The 20,719-nt window shown below is 43.4% G+C and overlaps 1 protein-coding gene across 1 annotated transcript in view; it reads right to left on the reverse strand.

Annotated features, from left to right (window-relative positions):
• Window positions 1-18,050, reverse strand: part of SNAP23 (synaptosome associated protein 23) — a 30,757-nt gene extending 12,707 nt beyond the window's left edge. Inside the window, exons 1-4 of the mRNA XM_066608297.1 lie at window positions 17,922-18,050; window positions 5,782-5,871; window positions 5,331-5,372; window positions 451-499 (exon numbers count right to left, since the gene is read on the reverse strand). Coding sequence (XP_066464394.1) covers window positions 451-499; window positions 5,331-5,372; window positions 5,782-5,841 — 151 coding nt within the window. The 5' untranslated portion in view covers window positions 5,842-5,871; window positions 17,922-18,050. The remainder of the gene's footprint in view (window positions 1-450; window positions 500-5,330; window positions 5,373-5,781; window positions 5,872-17,921) is intronic.
• Window positions 18,051-20,719: the final 2,669 nt, after the last annotated feature.

A 20,719-nucleotide genomic window follows, 5' to 3' on the forward strand; every position in this document is an offset into this window, starting at 1 on the left:
CGTATCCTTCTGAGGAATAGAACTCCCATAAGGAGGATCCTAGCCTATGAACTGGAGGCTGCTGTTCTGGAGAAATGATGCAGGGGGCATCGTGGTAGTCACTGACAACACTCAAAACGACCAATGGACTGCTTGTATAACCGTAACCATTGCCGAGTGGATGCGATTAGAAAGCTTTTCATCGGCTGGAACTCCTCCTATAAGTATGGATTATGGCTGTACCTCTTCAGCACAACCTTCGGTCTTAGGGTATCTTTAAAGCATGAAAATGTCTTTAGAAACGTCAATGACTCCTGCGACATTACAGCGATCTCTGGGCTGCTATATTGTGGGACATGGCTAATATTCCATTCACCATGCATTTATCACCAGCGAGTTCCGTCAGAGTCTTTTTCTTGCAGACTGTCATGTTTAAAAATTAAAAAAGTTGATGGGGAACCTAAAACTCACCTCCTTGTTCATCCAGCATGGTTATTGTTTTCACTCCAGCATCTTGGCTCTGGAACACAGATGTTATGAGCAACATGTAAGAACAGCAGACATCATTAGGGGCAAGACAATCAAACTTACTGCGTGCCAAGTAATTACACGCATTGTGATTAACAAACTTCATTTATGGGCTGCAGCCACTTTCAAGGGGCACTCCAGCAAAATCATATGACCATTTTTTTCCATCCCTGCCCCTCTCACCTGATTGCCTGTCATAGTCTCGAGGTCTCCTTTGTGCATTCTGGTCTATTCTCTGCAGTGCAGCCCCCTATCTGATGCTTATCAGGCACCAATTTGATGGTAAGATTTTTTACTTTCAATCAATCCTATGATGCATCAGCTATTTTTGCTTTTGGGATGGGACATTATACATTTTTATTACCTTCTATATTCACCTAAATAAAGCTACAGAGCAGAAACATACAAAAGGATGAGCGGTGATCTACTCTATTATATAGCATCACACAGACAGAGACGGACTAGAAAATGAATCCATATCCTCAAGTAAATCTGAGCTGATTAGAACTGAGATCCCATGACCATCTGAGGAGAAAGAGGCTGGCAGTTTCAGACAGAAAGAAACAACTAGCCAAAGTAACACTAGCTCACTTATATATACTGGGACAGCTACATAAAGAAGGATTACAACAAAAAAAAATAATAATAATAATAATGCAGTGGTCTTTTAAAAAGTTTTTTCCTGGGACTTAGGCCTCATGTCCACTAGAAAAATACAATCCGCGCAGAATCTGCCGCGGATTTGCTTTAAATGGTATTTTTTTTGCATGCAGATATCCGCTCACATTGCTATCAATGTGATAGCAATGTTGCAAAAATCAATTTAATGGACCGCGGATGGCCAATGATTCCCTATGGGCAAAATCCGCTGCGGATTCCGCGGTAGAAATCCACCACGGAATCCGCAATTCCATTTAGCTAGTGGACATGAGGCCTTGAAGTGGACTTGTCAGCAGAGTATGAAGCCCGATCCGCATATTATTAACTGAAATGTCCAGAACTGCACTTTGGTAGTGACACCATGTAACCCCTTCATGCCATGTTATTAACTATATCATCAGGTGTTAAAAACCCAAGAATATTAGTTTCATTAGCCATGAACCTAAAAAAAAAGGTCATCAAAATATCTTGCAGTCATTGGAACATTAAAGGGGTATTCCAGTTAAACAAAATTGCTGACAACTAAATGCTTGTCAAGAGTTAGGAAAGTTCGCAGAGTGGTTTGGATTTTGTGTCCTGTAGCGCTTATAAACCATCACCTTCCCCTGGCACTTCACAAGTGTTTATCCCCAGGTTGCCCCTGGATACGTCCTGCAGACATTCCAGCGCTACAGGTCAGGCTTACTCAGTAGGAATGACCAGGCCACAGCCTTTTCCCTTCTTCAGTTCTCAGGACCGGATTGCTGGCCAAGAGCAGGGCAGTGCTTAGCAGGGACAAGGACAAGGAGGAAGTACAGAGTGGGCAACTGTGCGAAATGTATTTCAAGCAGCATATTGGCAGGGATGTAGCGGCCATCTTGAAAAATAGCAAAGCCAGGAAACATCAGAAATGGGGGACAGGATAAATGTGATTATTGCTGTGTGATATATATCCATAACCAGCTGTGAATAAACATGGCACAAACACCTTTCACATCTGGAATTTCTTAACGTTCACTTCACAACTGGAATACTCCTTAACATGAAAACCCTGAAAATACACACTATATTCCAACAATGAGATAACCGCGTCCAGAATGAACAAGCAATGTACACAAATTGTGCACAGGGTTCTGCTAGACAACAATTCCCACTATCCTCTTAAAGGGGTTGCCTCACAACAGACTTTCTCCATCCATAGGATAGGTAATAAAAAGTCTGATTAGTGGGGTTTCAGACCCCCCACTAATTCTGAGCAAGGGGGTCCCTAGTCCCTCTCTTCTAGTCGCTGCGAGATCTCTGAACAGACTCACAGTGACATCACATTAACCCCTGAACGACTGCCCCATCGGGAAACTACGTCCTCAGTAAGTGGGCTTTAATCCTAGAGGACGTAGTTTTATGCATCCTCTTTGGATTAATGCCCACTGGCCTGAGGACGTCACAGCTCCATGCTGTCGGTGCCCGCAGGTAGCCGACAGCATGGAGCTGTCATCCCAGGATGTGGGCAGTCCTCCCCGGTATTGCGATCGGCGATATCCAATGGATAGCGCAGATCGCTAAAAAGTAAAGAAAAGTGCCTAAAAAGTTAGATATTCAGCTGCCCTGATGGATCGGATCCATCAGAGCAGCTGAAAATTCGTACCTGGCTTGTCGGCGGTGTCCCCCGGAGATTGGGTCCTCCCGGACCCGCCGGCGGTCTTCTGCGCATGCGCGCCAGACGATGACGTCAGGCGCATGTGCAGAAGCACGGGAGCCCCCGGCAAATTTGAAATCTCCTGGCTCCCGGCTCCTGAAGGTAGCTGGGAACCAGAAGGTGTTACCCGGGCACGCGATCGCTGCTAACCATTGGATAGCGGCGATCGCGAAAAAGTGAAAAAAAAAGTGTAAAAGTAAAAAAAAAAAAAAAAGTTTTAAAAAAACTTTTAAAAAGTTGAAAAAAAGTTAAAAAAAGCTTGCGTTTCATCTCCCACCACGGATCATATCCGTGAGGGAGGATGAAATGACGTACCTAAGGCCCGCGGATTTATCCGCGGTCCTTACCCCAGCTTCTGCGCACGCGCCCGTCGCCAAAATGGCGTTCCTCATCACGTGTTCGCCGTTATCCAATGGATAATGGCGATCACGTAAAAGTAAAAAAAAGGTGAAGCTTCATCTCCCTTCACCGATGCGATCGGTGAGAGGAGATGAAACTTTTTACCGGATGCCTCCGTATTTGCACCCCGATGCGATCTTCCTCCGTGAACTTACCCGGATTCTGCACATGCGACCGCCGGCAAAACAGCGAACACATGCGCAGGAGTCGGGGAGCACAGGAAATTTAAAATCTCCTTGCTCCCAGCGACCAATGGTCACCGTGAGCCTGGAGCAGTGACGGGTGGCCTCGTTGAGCGGTCCCCGGTCACGTGATAAAAAGGTAGCGATCTACCTTAGGTCAGTCTCACATGACCGGATACGAATTACGGATTCCGCATGCGTCTGATCCGCGGTAATACGCAGATGAAGCGCATTGGATTACACAATTCCGCTCACATTAGCTGGTCGGAATTGCGTAATCCACTCGCAGAAAAGAGAACGCAGCAGGTTCTATTTTACCGCGGATATCCGCAACATAAAGCCCATTGTGCTCCATGGTCACGGATATACCCGCAGCCCTTACGCAACACGTTGTATACGGGCTGCGGGTACCCAGGTCATCGCTAAGCGACTGTGCGGGAAATACAAATTTATGTTCTGAAAGCCACCGACTACTTCTTTCATTTTGGGCCCCGTTGTGCATCCAGACAAAAGATTAGGGCCACAATGTCCCGTGTTCAGAGACATACCCAAACAGGGGTATCCATTTTGGGGTGCAAGTCTTCATTCATATGTGTGCTGTACCAAAAAAGCAGTTTTTAAAACGACAGAATTGCCAAAAAAACAAAAATCACATTTTTTTCCTTTTGCTTTGCTTGAATTCATTCAAAAACTGTGGGGTCAAAATGGGCAGTACACCCCTAGATAAATTTGTTAAGGGGTCTAGTTTTCAAAATGGGGTCACTTGTGGGGGTTCTCTTTGGTTTTGGCCGCTCAAGAGCTCTACAAAAGTGCTATGGGGCCTAAAACGCCTTCAAGGAAACTATGTTCTGAAAGACACCGACTACTCCTTTCATTTTGGGCCCCGTTGTGCATCCAGACATAAGATTAGGGCCACAATGGGTATGTTTCTGAACACGGGAGAAACGGGGGTATCCATTTTGGGGTGTAAATCTTTTTCTCCTCTAAATTGAATTAATTCCTGAAAAAAACTGGTAGGGTCAAAATACTCATGACACCCCTCAGTGAATACATTAAGGGGTGTAGTTTTTTTAAATCGGGTCATTTGGGGGGGGTATCTATTATTCTGACACTCATGAGCCTTTACAAACTTGGCTTGGTGCAGGAAAACAAAGTGTTCCTCAAAATGCTGAAAAGTAATGTTAAATTTGTACGTCCTATAAAAATGGTTAAAAAAAAAAAAAAAAAAAGTTTTTCAAGTGTGCATTCAGAATAAAGTAAACAGATGGAAATATATATCTTATCAAAAATTTGTACAGTATGTTTGGACATATTTGAGATATTACAGTTGAAAATTTGAAAAAAATGACAATTTTTTCAAAATTTTTCCAATATTGGTACTTTTCATAAATATACACAAATTATATCGGTCTCTTTTTACAACCAAAATGAAGTACAACATGTGGCGAAAAAAACAATGTCAGAATCACTTGGATATGTAAAGCTTTTACGGAGTTATGCTACATTGAACGATGCATGTCAGATTTCCAAAATTTGGCTCCGTCACTAAGGCGCAAACAGGCTTTGTCACTAAGGGGTTAAATGGCGCCACTCCATTTATTTCAATGGGATTGACAGTTGGCTTTTTCAGTCAGCCCCATTAAAATAAATGGAGGGCCACTGCACACGTGGCTTCCACGGCACCATTCAATACTATGTGATTGCGGGTCAGTTCAGTGATCCTGCAGTGAAAGGAGAGGGGTACTAAGGATCCCCATTCTCAGGATAAGTGGGTGTTTCAGCATAGAGACCACCATTGATCAGAGTTATATCACGTATCCCATGGCTAGATGATAAGTCTGTTATGAGACAACTCCTTTAATTGTTTTATTAGACTGAGTTACTGGGCCATACTTTACATATCTTACCTGCTCTACAAGGGTCAGCATCCGACGTGTACTTTCTAGAGACTGCAAAAAGAAGACGATAAACAATTATCAAATACACAAAACACTGGATAATAAGGCTTCTTTCAGACTTAGTCTACAGGCGCATTTATTGTATCGGGAAAGCTCCTGGAGCATACAGTACATGGATCCATAGACCCTCATTCACCCGATAGAGAACAATATGGCCTCCGTTTGGGTGGTAATCTGTACAGCAAGAGTGCCATTCCTCTACAGCACCACCACAAAGTGATGTATGCCACCCACTAAAATCAATGTGTTGGGTCCAAGAACGGATACCAAACCTCGCACTACTGTATAGACAGATTTAGAGAGCAAACTGACTGCAAAGTCATCATATATACCAAAGGAAAGCAGTTCATGCTGGACCAAAAAGGAGAGGTACAGTCCATGGACAGAGGAGAGGACTTACCTCATCGGTGACCTGATTTCCTCGTAGCTGGATGTCGTCTAGCGACATATCGTTATCCATGGTGGCTTATATGGATAACTTCTCCGAATGCTGTCAAAAGAATAAATGCCCTTTCAGAAGATGCTAATATCTTGTTAATATTCATGTATACGAGCCTTAGCTTCCTGTACTAGCTGGGTCATTGCAGTGAACTCTACGGCGGGCCTCTTTGTAAAGAGCAGAAATGACATGTGTACAGTGCATGGTGCAATTGTGTGGTTAGTAAGCAATAGTGCAGAAGGAGGAACTTCAAGAAGGTCAAAGTACTAAATAACCAAAACTTCCTGTTCACAGCGCATCTCTATAGACTTAACCATTCAACAGATATTTTATATATTGCCCAGCGTCATTAGCCGTAACACTAGGGAACAAGGACTGAAAATGTTAGAGTACCGGCACACTGCAGGAACTGACACCAGCTGTGTACGGGAAGTCACAGGCTGCTGCAGAGAATGACAGACCCCATGATCAGCTGCAGTAGCCAGTCACGTCCGGTACACAGCTGCTGCAACTAGTAAACTATCTCAGGGAGGCGACCTGAAGAAGTTGCTAATGGGAGAGTTGTGGGGAGCTGGAAGGGGTGAGTATTGGTGTTTTCTTTTCTTTTTTTACCATTAGAGTATGAAAGTTTGCAACATGTTCCTATTTCTGCTACCTATGGATGGAATTTTAACCCCCCTTCCGCTACATGAACAGTGCTGGAAGTTGTCACAGATCTGCAGTGCAAAAAAAAAACAAAAAAAAAAAAACAAAACAAAACAAAAAATATCGCTGTAATCGTCAGCATTCCAAATAGCAAAATTTGCAACAAATATAGCACACTGGATTTGAACATTTACAGCATGTGCTAAAATAGGTGGGCAATTCTTTTCTGCAGCATGTGAACTTAAAAACCAACCCTCCGACTTTGGGACAAAACTGCGTCCCAGAATCGGACTGGGTATATCACCCGCACTTCTTCTGTGCCGTTGGGTCCAAAACTGATGGATTGGACGGACGGTAGGCAATGTACCTCCCTATGCTTCTGCTCTCGGGACAGAACTTTGTCGTGAAACCAGAGGGTCACAAGACTGCACTGTGTAAAACCCACGTTAGTGCAGTACATGGCACAAGGTAACTATAGGATTACTGTGTTAACATGACAGAAGTCAAATGCCATTACAGTGTTGCAGATGGCAGAAGTTGTACTTCTACAGTAAGTGCTTATTCACATGGGTGTTTGCAAGTTACACCTGAGATTTTCAGGTGTAACTTGCATTGGAGAGGACACAGACACCCCATCCGTGTGCTGCCCAATACCGGAGGGCGGTAGACATTTGCACATCTGATTCTAGTTTGTGAAAGTACATTCTGGGGAGCAGGAAAGGGCAATCCCCGTGACCAAACAGCGCCAGGCAGACTATTGTCCATAATGGAGGTTCTGACGCCGATGTGAAAAGAACCCTCAGGCCTACTGACTGGCCAGCTGCATGTTCCTTTGAAATAAGAGTTATATGTAAAACATCTATCAAGATTAGATTACAAACGGAAGCAAAAGAGGATGTAACTTGTGAACTATGATAAATAAGAACATGTACAAGTAGCTCAACTAACGAGCACAGCCCACCAATACACAAGATAACAGGCACTCTACGTCTGATCTCCTTATGTTCCTTCATTCTATAGTATGTGTTTCCCTTATGTGAAACACTGTCTAGTAGAGAACTGGGGTCCATCTGTCGCAGGGGGTAGCCCGAAGGCTGGGTTCACACAGGGCGGATTCCCGCTGCGGCCGGCGCTCCCATAGAGGAGAGCACAGCCGCAGCGGAAGGAAAAAATAAATAGACATGCTGCATATTCTAAAGCCTGACTTACCACAGCGGATTTGGCCGTCCCGTTCTCAGAAATCTCGTCCACATGGCTGGCTAATCCCGAGATTAGCGGCCGCAGGCGGATTTGCCGCGGCGAAATTCAGCGCGGAATTTCCGCGGCAAATCCGCCCTGTGTGAACCCAGCCTAAGGGGGTTTTTTTGTTCTTATTAGAATTTTACTGTAAATAAATCAATTTCTAGAGATTCTCTCTGGATTTGTTTAAATATGCTGTCAAAAATGTAAAACTACCATAACTCACCCCTTGAATGTCAACCCTCCCATGCTCACTTTGATCCGTCCAGCATGACGGCACATACATCACTCATAAGGCCAGTAACTAGTGACAATGGTCACATAATTGATTTATGGGACATTGTAGCAGGAGCAGCGATGACATCATCAATGGGACATTTTTTGGGGCGAGTAATAGTTGCTTTGTGTTATACTCTCCCATTTTCAATAATCCTGGAAAACCCCTTCAAACTTCACCTCTTACTAAGCATTCTTCTTCAAAGGCACCAGCTCTTCCAAAAAGGAGAACAAAATGGACATCTCCCTAGACAGACACATAATGGACCTTTTTTTTCCCTCCCCCTTTTTTTTTTTTTAATTTTGATGAAAACAAATTCTGAAAATTGCAAAAAATAGTTTTGTCTCTACTTTGGGTCTTTCTCTAACGCCCCTGCTGAATATCCTGCGCTAGAACAGGAGGAACACATCAATACAGTTTTGGCCAAATACAAATGGCTGAAAACATTAGAATATAAAAAAATAGGAACAAAAGAATCTCAATTAAATAAAAAATGCATTTATTTAAAAGAAAACATGTCCTTATATAGTAGTAAAATAGTTCACAGCACTACAAATCAGAGGTACAATTTTTAAAAAGTCAGTTTGTAACTAGACAGCTGTATGTAATATACAGCTGTCTAGTTACAAACTGACTTTTTTAAAATTAGATCTAAGTTAGTTGAAACAATAAAATACAGTGGTTATAAGACGTCTACACAACCCTGTTGAAATGCCAGGTTTTGTCATGTTAAAAATCCAACGGATTAATAGTTTTTTAGAATTAATTTCCACCTTCAGGGCTTATTTAGACGGCCGTATATCGGCTGGGTTTTCACGCTGAGCCGATATACAGTGTCCTTGTCTGCAGGGGGGGGGGGGGAGGATGGAAGAGCCAGGAGCAGGAACTGAGCTCCCGCCCCTTCCCCGCCCGTCGCCACTATTTGCAATGGGAGGGGCGGAGCTAAGCGGCGGGACTTAGCTCCGCCCCATCTCGCCCCCTCCTGTTGCAAATCGTGGCAAGTGGCGGAGAGGGCGGGGGAGCTCAGTTCCTGCTCCTGGCTCTTCCATTTCCCCCCCCCCCTGCAGACAAGGACACTGTATATCGGCTCAGCGTGAAAACCGAGCCGATATACGGTCGTCTAAATAAGCCCGCAATGTGACCCGTTATCTGTACAATTCCATTGAAAACAAACTGAAATTATTTAGGGTGGAAAAATAAAGACAACAAATCTAAAATAATATGGTCACCCTATTATATTTGGGGATGTGATTTTGTTCAGAATTAGCCAATCACGTTTAAGGTCATGATAATCAGTAGTCAGTACTCCACTGCCATATTTTATAACTATATACTATTTATCCCATATACAGTTATGAGTACACCAAGTCTATGTAGTTTTTGTAATGCTTAAGTAGCTTGGCGCATATATATATATATATATTATATACACATACACATACATACACACACATATATTATATATATATATATTATATACATACATATATATATATATATATATATACACATATACACACACACACATACATATATACATACATACATACATACACACACACACACACACACACACAAAATATATAATTTATTTATTTATTACACACACACCAGTAAAGCGACAACTAGCTTTTAAAAATTGATGGCTTTGATATTTATCTTGTACAGTCCATTTGCTCATCATGGAAAGTTGCAAATCCTCCATTAGGGCCGATTTAGACGCAAAGATAATATTTCAAATGACTGAAAGATTTTGCGATCTATTTGCATAAAAGTGGCCATTAACACTTTATCATCTTCACTTGCGTGTAAAAGGGCCTCCAGGAGCTGTTTGCAGAGCTCAGTGTGTGATTAATCACACACCCAGCTGTACACACAGCTGCATTGTTCTCTTCTTGGCTGCTGGCAGACTACAATGTTATCTGCCGAATCCAGTGGAGATAACAGCGTCTGGTCTGTTGAGAGATACTTCAGCTCTCACTAGCTAAACGATGGATTTTAAGTTCACCTTAAAATCATCGTTCATGCGAAAACTACACGATGCCCGCGTTAACATGTAACGATTATCGCTCATTTTAACGAATTTTGAATAATAATCGTTACTTGTAAATGGGCCTTTACGCTTGAATATTTTGCATGTTGATAGCGGAAAGTCTCGAAACAATGGAAAGTTCAGGAAGTGCCCGAGAAGAGTGTTGTCATGTGCCACAGCTGAGGGTCGCAGTTTGTAGTCGGGGCAGATTCACCATGACACACATCTGTAGTGAAGCTGTTCCTCATGAAGGTAAGACGTGCTACACAAACACTAGGCCTGCCAACCAAGAGTTATATATAAAGTCTGCTCTAGTCAAACAACATGTGAGTATTAGAGATCCTCCCAGAGTAAGTAAATAGCAATCACCGGCACTATTATACTGCATCTTAAAATCATCTTCAGTTCTGTATGGGCAGATATATGGACTGTGAAGCCCAGGCCTGCCTCATCGCCATTTCTCTGCGCAGTCACATCCCCAACAAGTACTGTAAAACTAGCAGATACACGAGTCTGTGAACCAGGTCGACGGTCACAAGGTGTTACACCAATCAGCTAAAATATCCCCCCAGAAACAGACAAACTCTGTCCAATAAAATACTACTTTATAGGCAAACACCACCTTTATATTTACACAGGTATTGTTTTGGACAGAATTGATGTACATTTACGAGGGGAATTTTACTTAATTGTACATATTGGTTTAACACCTTGCGAAGATTTGTGCTTTCTGTGGTTTTACATGGTTTAACTAATTTGTCTATTTTTGGTAGTTAGGTTTTTGTATGGTATATATTTTGGCTTTATCTCTGATCAGGCAGCATACTACCTTCCTTTTTTGTTTCTCATCATGCTTCCCAGTGCGTGACCATATGTTACAGGGTGGTGCCTGCTGCTCGTATACATTTACATCATTTAACATCTTAATACTTGCATTTCTCCTCTGCTTCATTAATTACATTTATGACATGTTCCCTTTAAATATAATCTGTACAGCCACCAACAACTCCCTGGGGGTCACAAAAGGTGTAAAGATAGTTCTAGAACTTTATAATTAGTACAAAAGTGCATATTGAGAAATTACGAAGCATGAGATTTGTTTTGCACCTGCAAAAATGGGGGAAACCAACAAAACTCCAGAACTCTGACATAGCACAGAGCACGGAGGACTAAGCAGAACGTATGTGAGCTCTTCAACTAGAAATAAAGTAGTAGCGTTGGTGTACGTAAAAACATTTTTGCATTTTTCAATATCTGTCTGCTCCTAAACCTCAAGAAGCATTATACTACAATACTACAAGCTAGGCCGGGGTCACACAAGCGTAATTTCACTGCATATGACACGGTGATAGGAGTCAATGAAAGTCATTCACAACCTGCGAGTATTCATCGCATATAATACGCACACAAAAAATGAAAGCAGCATGTACTATTTTAGCCCGGCGATTGCAGATTCTGCAACTAGAATCCCTTCACGCAAGAGCCTTCTTACTCATAACTTTAAAAAACGGTAGACACAAGTTTACACAAGGCAGTGGCCACAAAGGGGACTTCCTCAAGTGGATACAAACATAATCCCAATCATGGAGGGCAAATTTTGCCACAATATACAGGAAAAAGGCAAAGGAAAAACAAAACAGGAAAAAAAAAAACCAGCAGACTGTGCCCTGGTCTTGAGCAAACAGCAAACTACATAGACCAGAGTAAAGACAATTTAAAACTAGTATAAAAAGGGTAAATACTGAAGCTACTGCAGTGTATAATGGAGCTACCCGTGCTTAGCGTTCTACAGAGGTTAGTATTGCCACCCTACTGGGACGCTCACTGCTGTCACTGTTTACTCTTCTCAGATGTAGTTTCAGGCTGGAGGGCCAGTTCTTCATTACATCACCAAATACACAGTGCTACGGGTATACCATCCTCCAACAGAGGGAGCTCTAGGCATACAGGGGTCCGGGACCATGCTGATGCCTGTAGTCAGAACCTGAAGCTGCTGGGCAAACTATGTAACACAACCCCCACCTACAATACTGGGGTCTTATGTAGCAAAGGGACTCTTGCACCCCCTCAGACGGGGGGCTTCTACACTCCCTTTAGCTACACCCCTGCTTTATGGAGTGGTTGATAAAAAGATCCTCTAATTATTTGAAATAACTTATCATATTATTAAGGCCGAGACAACTAACAGCAGAAAAATCCACAAGTAAATGGAATCTTCTGCAAATTTCACCCCTCTCCACTGCTTGCTCCACATGCCCAGAGATTTAAAGGGACTATATTAATTCAAGTAACTCCTTTATGGGGTTTCTTCATACCAGCTTTTTAACTTTTTTTTTTAAACTAAAAAACGTGAGTTTCAGGCCTTTTTCAGATGGGTGACAGCGATATTGCCGCAAGAAAATCTGTGTTCTGTGCGATATTGCAGCGTTTTCTCATGGGGATATCGAGATTTTGTGTCGCTACAAAGTCGTGTGACTTTGTAGCACTCTTTGGCCACGATTGGCCACTGCCACAAAAATAAGCCCTGGTTTCATTAAACAAAAAACAAAACAAACAATACATCACCTAACAGGCGCTTTTTCCTTCACACTTGCAAAAACGAATTGCATATTCCACGTGCCAAGGGGGGGGGGGGGGGGGGGGGGTAATGGGAAAAATCGCAAAATGCTCTATTTTGCTGTGAACTCCATGCGGACAGCCTTCATTGAAGTGGCTGGGCTGCAGGTACCCGCATCATCGCCTAATGAAGGCGCAAGGAAAACAAATGTAAAAAAAAAAAATCTGTACTGCGCATGACTGACAATGACAACGGCAAATTAGTAGCCAGAAGAGATCTTCGGTGCACTTGGCCTTCATTCACTGATCAACTAATCACTTCTGTGTGATAGCACGGAAGAAATAGTCATCTTATGTAAGACATCTTTAGCCTGTAGGAATGTAAATGTCAGGGAAGAAAGTTTTTAGCGGGCTCTGTTAGAGAAAAAACATGCAGAGGTCATTAATAGCAGCCTGCATTCTGTAATCCAACTGTTCACAGAGGTTCCAATATTCTAAGAGGTATCTAGATCACCCCTTCCATAATGCTAGGGCTATATGGCAACTTTGGCTGAGTCACATGACCACAGATCTGTGTAGCACCGTGACTTCTACTTGCCATTGAACTCAATGGAGTTGCAGTGAGAGGCGCAGGTTGATGGGGTTTGATGACTGCTACATCACTGTAACCTGTAACGTGCATTGTGTTTCCATCGATTTTAACCCTTTCTAATCCACTGTCTGACGTCTAAAGACATTATGATTTAAGGCTGTACAGCTCCGATGTTGGAAGACGTCCGTCAGGGTTCTCTTGCTGTATATTGCCAGCCTCTCTGCTGTCGGAGCCTATCCAACGTGTCACCTCATGCAGTACTGGCTTTAGCCAGCATATAGCGCCGTTGTATAACAGCAGAAAAAGAGTAAGCCCCCTAGGAAAACCAGGATACAAATTGGATTGGAAAGGGTTAATGGTAGCGCGTGGTCACAATGCCATACAGCGACCCCCATATCACCATGCAGCCCGAGCCTAAATTGCATCTACGTTTGGGTGCTAATCTGCCAAGGAATTTACGCCTCAAACCGGTAGGCTTATAATGGGAAATGGTCCTTCTTAAAAAGGCCTATCCATAGTTCCCAATAACAGTAGTACAAAACGGAGATGTGATTGTTAATTCATTCAAGCAGACCGTCTGTGCGGCCGCCATCACGGATCTTAGTATCAGAGCACAAGAGGATAGCGCTTTACCATGGGGAACGAGACACAGTAAATTATTCAGCTACCAGCGTCATACAATACAGCTTGGCAGGTCATTAAAGCAGCACTTTATGGGTATAGAGTATCCGCTCTACAGCCCCCCGAACTAGCGCTCTACAGTCCCCCTCTAGCCTCCTCTGTGTGCCTACAGATGACAAGTTGTTGTTGGCGACAATCAAAGTTGTCAGCAGCTTTGGCGGTCAGTCTTGCTTCCAGATTTTATTGCCCATCTTATCTACAGTCTGTGTTTCTATAAGGGCTCGTTCACATGGGTGCATGTGAATACACATATGTGAATGAGCTCTAACGGACACAGCTGAATGTAGGCATCATTGATCATCCCAGTTTGTCAAACAGGGAGTCCCATTATTCTGAGGGTCCCAGAGGAGAGACCCCCACCCAGCAGTCATTTATCGCTTATACTGCTGAGATTTCTAGTACCCCTTTCTACATCGGACTACAGCGAGGACTAATGTCTGTAGCCTCACATGCTCAGGATTGCATATCAAACCAGTTATCTCGGAGGATAACAGAAGCGAAGATATCAGGCACTGACTATCTCTAAATATATCAGATTACCGTACTTATACTGGCACAAACTGTGGCCACATTGTCCTCAGAGGTCAGCGTCCACTGTTAGGCTGTGTTCACATGCAGCATTTTGTTGATCGACGCCGGTCCGCCACTCAGGATCTCTGACCAATCAGCTGACCCGACACCTGCTGTCACTGGCAAAACACACAGGGTACGGAGTAGAAGCAGACAGCTCTGACTCCCGTGTAGTGGCCAGTGCTGGTAATGCAGCTCTCATTAAAGCAATGAGTACTGTGCCTGCAATTACCACCACGTGTGGGTCAGAGCTGTCCACCTCTGCTCCATACCCTGTGTGTTTTCCCTGTGACACAAGGTGTCAGGGTCCCAAGAAGCAGACCCCAACCAGGTAATCATCCATGACCTATCCTCAGAATAGGTCATGAATAAAAATTGCCCAGAAAACGCCCTTCATTTTCTCAGTGTGATTTAGAAAATGAAAGGAAAATCATGATACCGGGCTGAAAGTATCACGCAGGTCACAGTAGTGCTGATGTTTATTAACCAATTGGCTAAGTGTCAAATTAATTATCAAGTCATAAGAAATTACATTAGGGCCTGTTCATATCAGTGCCAAAGCTTCCGTTTGACACCTCTGTCGCCAAATTCTGTAAAAAAAAACAAACAACACTACAAGACGCAAAAAAAAGTGATAAAAAAAAGCCTTATCTATCCCAAAATGGTACCGATAAAAAAAAACACAGTTTGCTGTATGTTGAAGGAAAAAAACAGTTATGGCTTTTCAAAAGTGGAGAAGAAAATGCCTAAAAAAAAAATCATTGTGTTCTTAAGCCCAAAAGAGGTCATGTCCTTAAGGGTTTATATATTACGTGACCTTTATTCTGTGCGTCTCTCTATACTTTGCTTTACTATTTTAAAGAAAAATAAGTTTAATTTTTTTTTTTATTTATAAGGAGGCAGCGTTTTTAAACTTTTAGTTGTTTTTGTAAGGGAGCTGAAGCTATAGTATTTTGGAATACTTAAAGGGGTTCCCCTGGACTTTTATGATTGATGACCCATCTTCCATATAGATCATCAATAGTTAATTGGCGGGAAAATGCCGCTCAGGATTCCGGCCCATTGAATTCAATGGAAGCAGTGCTTGCAGTACCACCCTTGGCTGCTGCAATATGGACAGCACTATGTCTCCAGCACTGTCCCCACTGACAATGGGCCTGGGGATCAGCTGACTGGCAGGGATCCTGAGCGACAGATCCCCGCTGATCAACTACTGATGACCTATCCTGAGGAGAAGTCATCAATAATAAGTCCTGTATATCCGCTTTAATTTTAGAGTGACCATGTACATCGAATATGAGGTGGTGTCCCAACTCTCCCTCGACTGACAGATATTGGGAGGAGAGAAAGAAGCTACAATTAGAGATGTCTGGTGGCGGTTTATTCCCCTTTCCCTATTGAGAATCTACATACGCTCAGCCAAGTGTATGGGTGCGGGTCAGAAATAATAGTCGTTGGTCAAATGAGCAGTCGTCCAACAACTATATACGATGCATGACCAAACTTTATACTGACAAGTAATCTACTAAACTAATATTCCTCTTAGATCTGGGGGTCTTTGTTAGTACCCGGGCTTCCATGATAACCCAACGGTACCCTGTGGTCATGTCGGCAATGGGCTGAAAAAGAAAGCACTCCTTTCTTCCGTCACACTCATTAGATGCTTCGGTCACTATCGGCTTTGGCATCTGAGGGGTTAAAGGACCAGGATCAGAGACAACATAGATCCCAGTTCTATACTGCAGCCATCTCCTACTACTGATGAAGCAGACTATTACACCCCATTTTAGGAAGGGGTTAATAATGGATGAGCATAGAATAACAATAATCAAAGGTGCTACATAGCGCTGATCATGAGACCCCCTCCTCATCCGCATCCCCTACACTGATCTGTACCCTTATATGATGACATCATCAGAGACTATTGAGCCTCTTATAACAAAGGGAAGATTGAATTCCTCAGAATACAAAGTCCCCGGGTGGAGATGGCGAGTTTCCTCACACCATAAAGTACAAGAGAATGGACTTCCCCAGCCGGTGGAAAGTCAGAGATCATCATCAACGAGGACGAAACACTCAATTTTGTTAGGGAGTTTTGACAAAAAAAAAAAAAAAAAAAAGGAACATAAAGGCCCCTACCACAGGGGGGAATATTTACATATTCCACGGCTTAAAAACACCCAAGTCCCACTCCAAAATCCACAGGTAATCGGAATGGAGATCCGCAGCAGAAGATTTACCTGGTCATCGCGGAAATATTCTGTCCACGTGAAAGTACCCCAACGAGTCATAAAGACGAGAGGCTATCACAAAAACTTTCTGGAATAGCCCATGGACGCGGTGTAGAGGGGTCTCCTCCGTACAATAGCCGCAGGGGAGACCTGCTAGTTAGACCCCATTTACACTGAAAGATAATTGCTAAAACGACAGTATGAGTGACAGTTTTGAGCGATCATCTTTGCATAACTAAGTAGCTACTTAAGAGTTAATGCAGGTGGAGCGGGATACTGCGATCCTGACCGCCTCCACGATTAAATGACATGGTGCCTTCGGTTGCCATAGCAACCGGGGATCTTTTGAAAGCCCCCCAGGGCTATCATAGCAGATTACCTATCAAGCCATGCCTGTGATGTGGCTTGATAGATTGCCTTTCAGACAGCGGTATAATGTAATACAATGGTACTGCAGGAGCGATCAGACCAGCGCAAGTTCTTGTCCCCTATGGGGAGTTAAAAAAAAAAAAATAATATATATCACTGTAAAAGTTTTAATAAATAAAAAAAAGTAAAAACAAGAAAACAAACAAACAAAAAGCACACAAACATGGTATTGATGCGTTCATAAGAGCCTCAGATATCAAAATAATGCAGAAAGAACAGTTCTGAAATTGTGTATTTTTCTGTTTCTGACAACTTTGACTGTGCGATTTCAGAACTGTTCTTTTTCACTCACCCCATCTCCAAGAAGAAAAAAATGATGGAGTCATACATCCATACTCCAAAATGTTAACAATAAAAACAAAAAGTTATTTTATTTTTTGAAAAGTACCAGAAGTACAGCCAAAAATAGTAAAAATTATATTATAATTTGGACTCCTAGCAGCTGTACTGACCACAGAATAAAGCTATCATGTCAGTTTTGTCTACAGTTTAAGTTCCACTTAAACTTTTTAAAGGTTTTTCATGACAGCCCCTCCCACAGACCACCCGGGATATCCCAGGGGACAGTCACATGACAGCACTAAGTCCACCATCCATGGTCACTGCAGACAGCTCCATCATGTCACACTGTGTGCTTCCCCTTACACACTGCCCCGACAAGGGGACGAATACTAGAGGCAATCACATCAACTCTATGTGTACCATATATAGTATAAATGCCGCACGCTGACAGTAAAGTGTCCCTATCCTACACTCCTAGTAGCATACTGCGCCTTGTAGTGCTCCACAGCTGCTATATGTAAACAATAGGCTTGGCATGTGCTGGAATGACCGGAGACAGGCGGTTACCTGATGAAGACCTGACGGAATCCCGGCCCCACAGTCCACAGCTCCGCACCCCGCTCTATCCTCAGTGCTATGAGCACCGGAAACCGGGAGGAAACTTCTGCCACACTCTTCTCCGGTCCCTCCTAAGGCACGCCCACACCGCTACTTCTAACCAATGGGCATTGAGCGCACTCCCGCGGCGACCAATGGCAGCGAGGCTGTGTGTTTGAGTGACAGCTCTGTAACAAGTGGTTGTGATGTAGAAGCTCTTGCTGCGCCTTCCTGTTGGGGAGTTTCCTCGTCACTCAGCGATCATTCCTGGACTGAAGGAATCTCATTCCTCCCTGCTCAGGTCATTCAGGAAGTGGGAGCTGAAGATGGACTTCAGAATGGCGGAGCTAACACTTCCACAATGCCATGTATGACCCCAGGAGGGCTGCAAACACTTTTCATCTTCTTGTTTTCAGACCCCCCACACACCTACCCCCAGATAAAAAAAATCGTAACTCTTATTTTTCCTCTTTTATTTTAATATGAGGACCTGTTTCTTGGGGCGAGTTGTTGTTTTTGATGGTAATGCACCATATACTTTATTGGGAAAACTTTCTAAGTTGGAATAAATGGAATATTTGCATTTGTGCACATTTTGGGGGGTTTGCTTTTATGACATTCGCAGTGGTGTAAAAATGTCGTTATTTTATTCTGAGTCAGAACGGTTACAGCGCTACCAATTCTTTTTTTTCTTCTTGCACCCTCATGATTTTATACAGGTTTTTTTTGGCTTTCTGTTGGGTCTTACTTTTGGGAGGTGAGCTGTATTTTGTTTTTTGATTGGTACCATTCTGGGGTACATACAACTTTTTAATCACTTTTTATTCAATATTTTCTTGGATTCAAGGTGACCAAAATGTGTAATTCTGACTTTGCGAACAGTTTTATCTGACAGTTTTTGCCTTTTATTATTATTTATGTGATCTTTTAATAAACTGGAGGTTTATGGACACAGATGACAGTGTAATGACTGGGAAAAGGTGTGTTTTGTTACTTTTGTACAGTAATTAAAATTAACATTTTTATCTTACTCTCACTTTTTGTTTAGTCTTAGGGGACTTGAACTTGCAGTCGTATGATCACTTATACAGCATAATGCAGTACTATACTACAGTACATTATACTGTATTATGACAGGAGTTTATTTTTAAACTAGCCACAGGCTCCTCTTAATAGGCACTCGCTTATTGCAACCCTAGGGGCCTTCGGAAGATGCCAGGCTACCATGGCACCCAGACATCCCCTTGCAATCTCATTGAAGGGGGGCCATTAAGGACCCCGATCAGTGTTTAAATGGTTAACGGCCTCATGATCAACATGATTGCTGCTATTGCAGGCAGATGCCGGCTGTCAAAGACTCCCAACACCCTCTGTATATGAATGGGCCCAGTCCTGTGCCCGCTCCATATGCACATGCCTGACGTGCACATTACATATACGGTGCATATCAGGAAGGGGTTAAAATCACAATTGCAAATGGCACTTATGGCTGATATACATCTAATGTGTATGACCATCTATTCTATTGATTTTTTTTTCTCACTTTTAGGCATAATTAACACAGGTGTGACCCCCGCACATAGAAGCTGTCCGATGTAAGTTGCGCCCAAGAATCCAATGTGAATACTGCCCTAGGCCATTTTTTTGGGCCATTTTGTCATTTTTTTCCCTAAAATATGCTTTGCCCTGGGTATGTTTTTTTTTCCCATTCATTTTTCAGTAGACTTCTCTACAGGACTGGAAAACCGCATGTTAAGGGTGCGTTCACACGAACGTATATCGGCTCGGTTTTCACGCTGAGCCGATATACGTTGTCCTCGGGTGCAGGGGGGGGAGGGGGGATAGAAGAGCCAGGGCCAGGAACTGAGGCTCCCGCCCCCTCTCCGCCCCTCTGCACTATTTGCAATGAGAGGAGGCGGGACAGGGGCGGGGCTAAAGGCCGGGAATTAGCCCCGCCCCCGTCCCGCCTCTCTCCATTGCAAATAGTGCAGAGGGGCGGGAGCCTCAGTTCCTGGCCCTGGCTCTTCTATCCTCCCCCCCCCCCCCCCTGCACACGAGGACAACGTATATCGGCTCGGCGTGAAAACCGAGCCGATATACGTTCGTGTGAACGCACCCTAAAGAGGGGTCATCCATGAGCCTGTGGAAACCCTGCCTGCAACAGCTATGATTAGTGTGAATGCTGATTGCAGCTGTTAACACTTTAAATGCCACTATCAGTTGTGGGAGATTCTGTTATGTGTGAACACAGCCTAAGGATTTATTCACATGAGCGTATATCGGCCAGCGTTTTTATGGACTGCCGATAGACGCTACCATTTAATGCATTGGATTTCAATGCATCACATCACACAGGCGTATTCCCGCGGCGTAAAAGCGCTCAGCCGGGCAGGAAACTATCTTCCTGGCCGGACTACGGCCAATGCCATTGACTCCTATGGGAGTGAATAAGCCCTAAAGGTGCATTTACACCACAAAGATGATCGCTCAAAGATGGCTTTTGAGCGATCATTTTGCATAAACTACTACGTGGTACTAATGCCTATTAGTACCAATTAGTAGAGTGTGAGCCACTGCGAGCTGTATTCAGAGGACAGACCACCCACTGTTCCCTGATTTACGTTCCCTTTGATCTGCTGCGGGGCTGACAGCTGAGACAATGCAATCGACTGTTAGCAGTCTGTTGGCAAAGCACAGTGTGTGGTCCTGCTTATCAGCTGTTCTGCCAAACAATGGATTTCATGCAGAAATGAAATTCACTGTTCAGT

This window comes from Eleutherodactylus coqui, chromosome 6, assembly GCF_035609145.1.
Source record: "Eleutherodactylus coqui strain aEleCoq1 chromosome 6, aEleCoq1.hap1, whole genome shotgun sequence".
Classification (NCBI taxonomy): domain Eukaryota; kingdom Metazoa; phylum Chordata; class Amphibia; order Anura; family Eleutherodactylidae; genus Eleutherodactylus; species Eleutherodactylus coqui.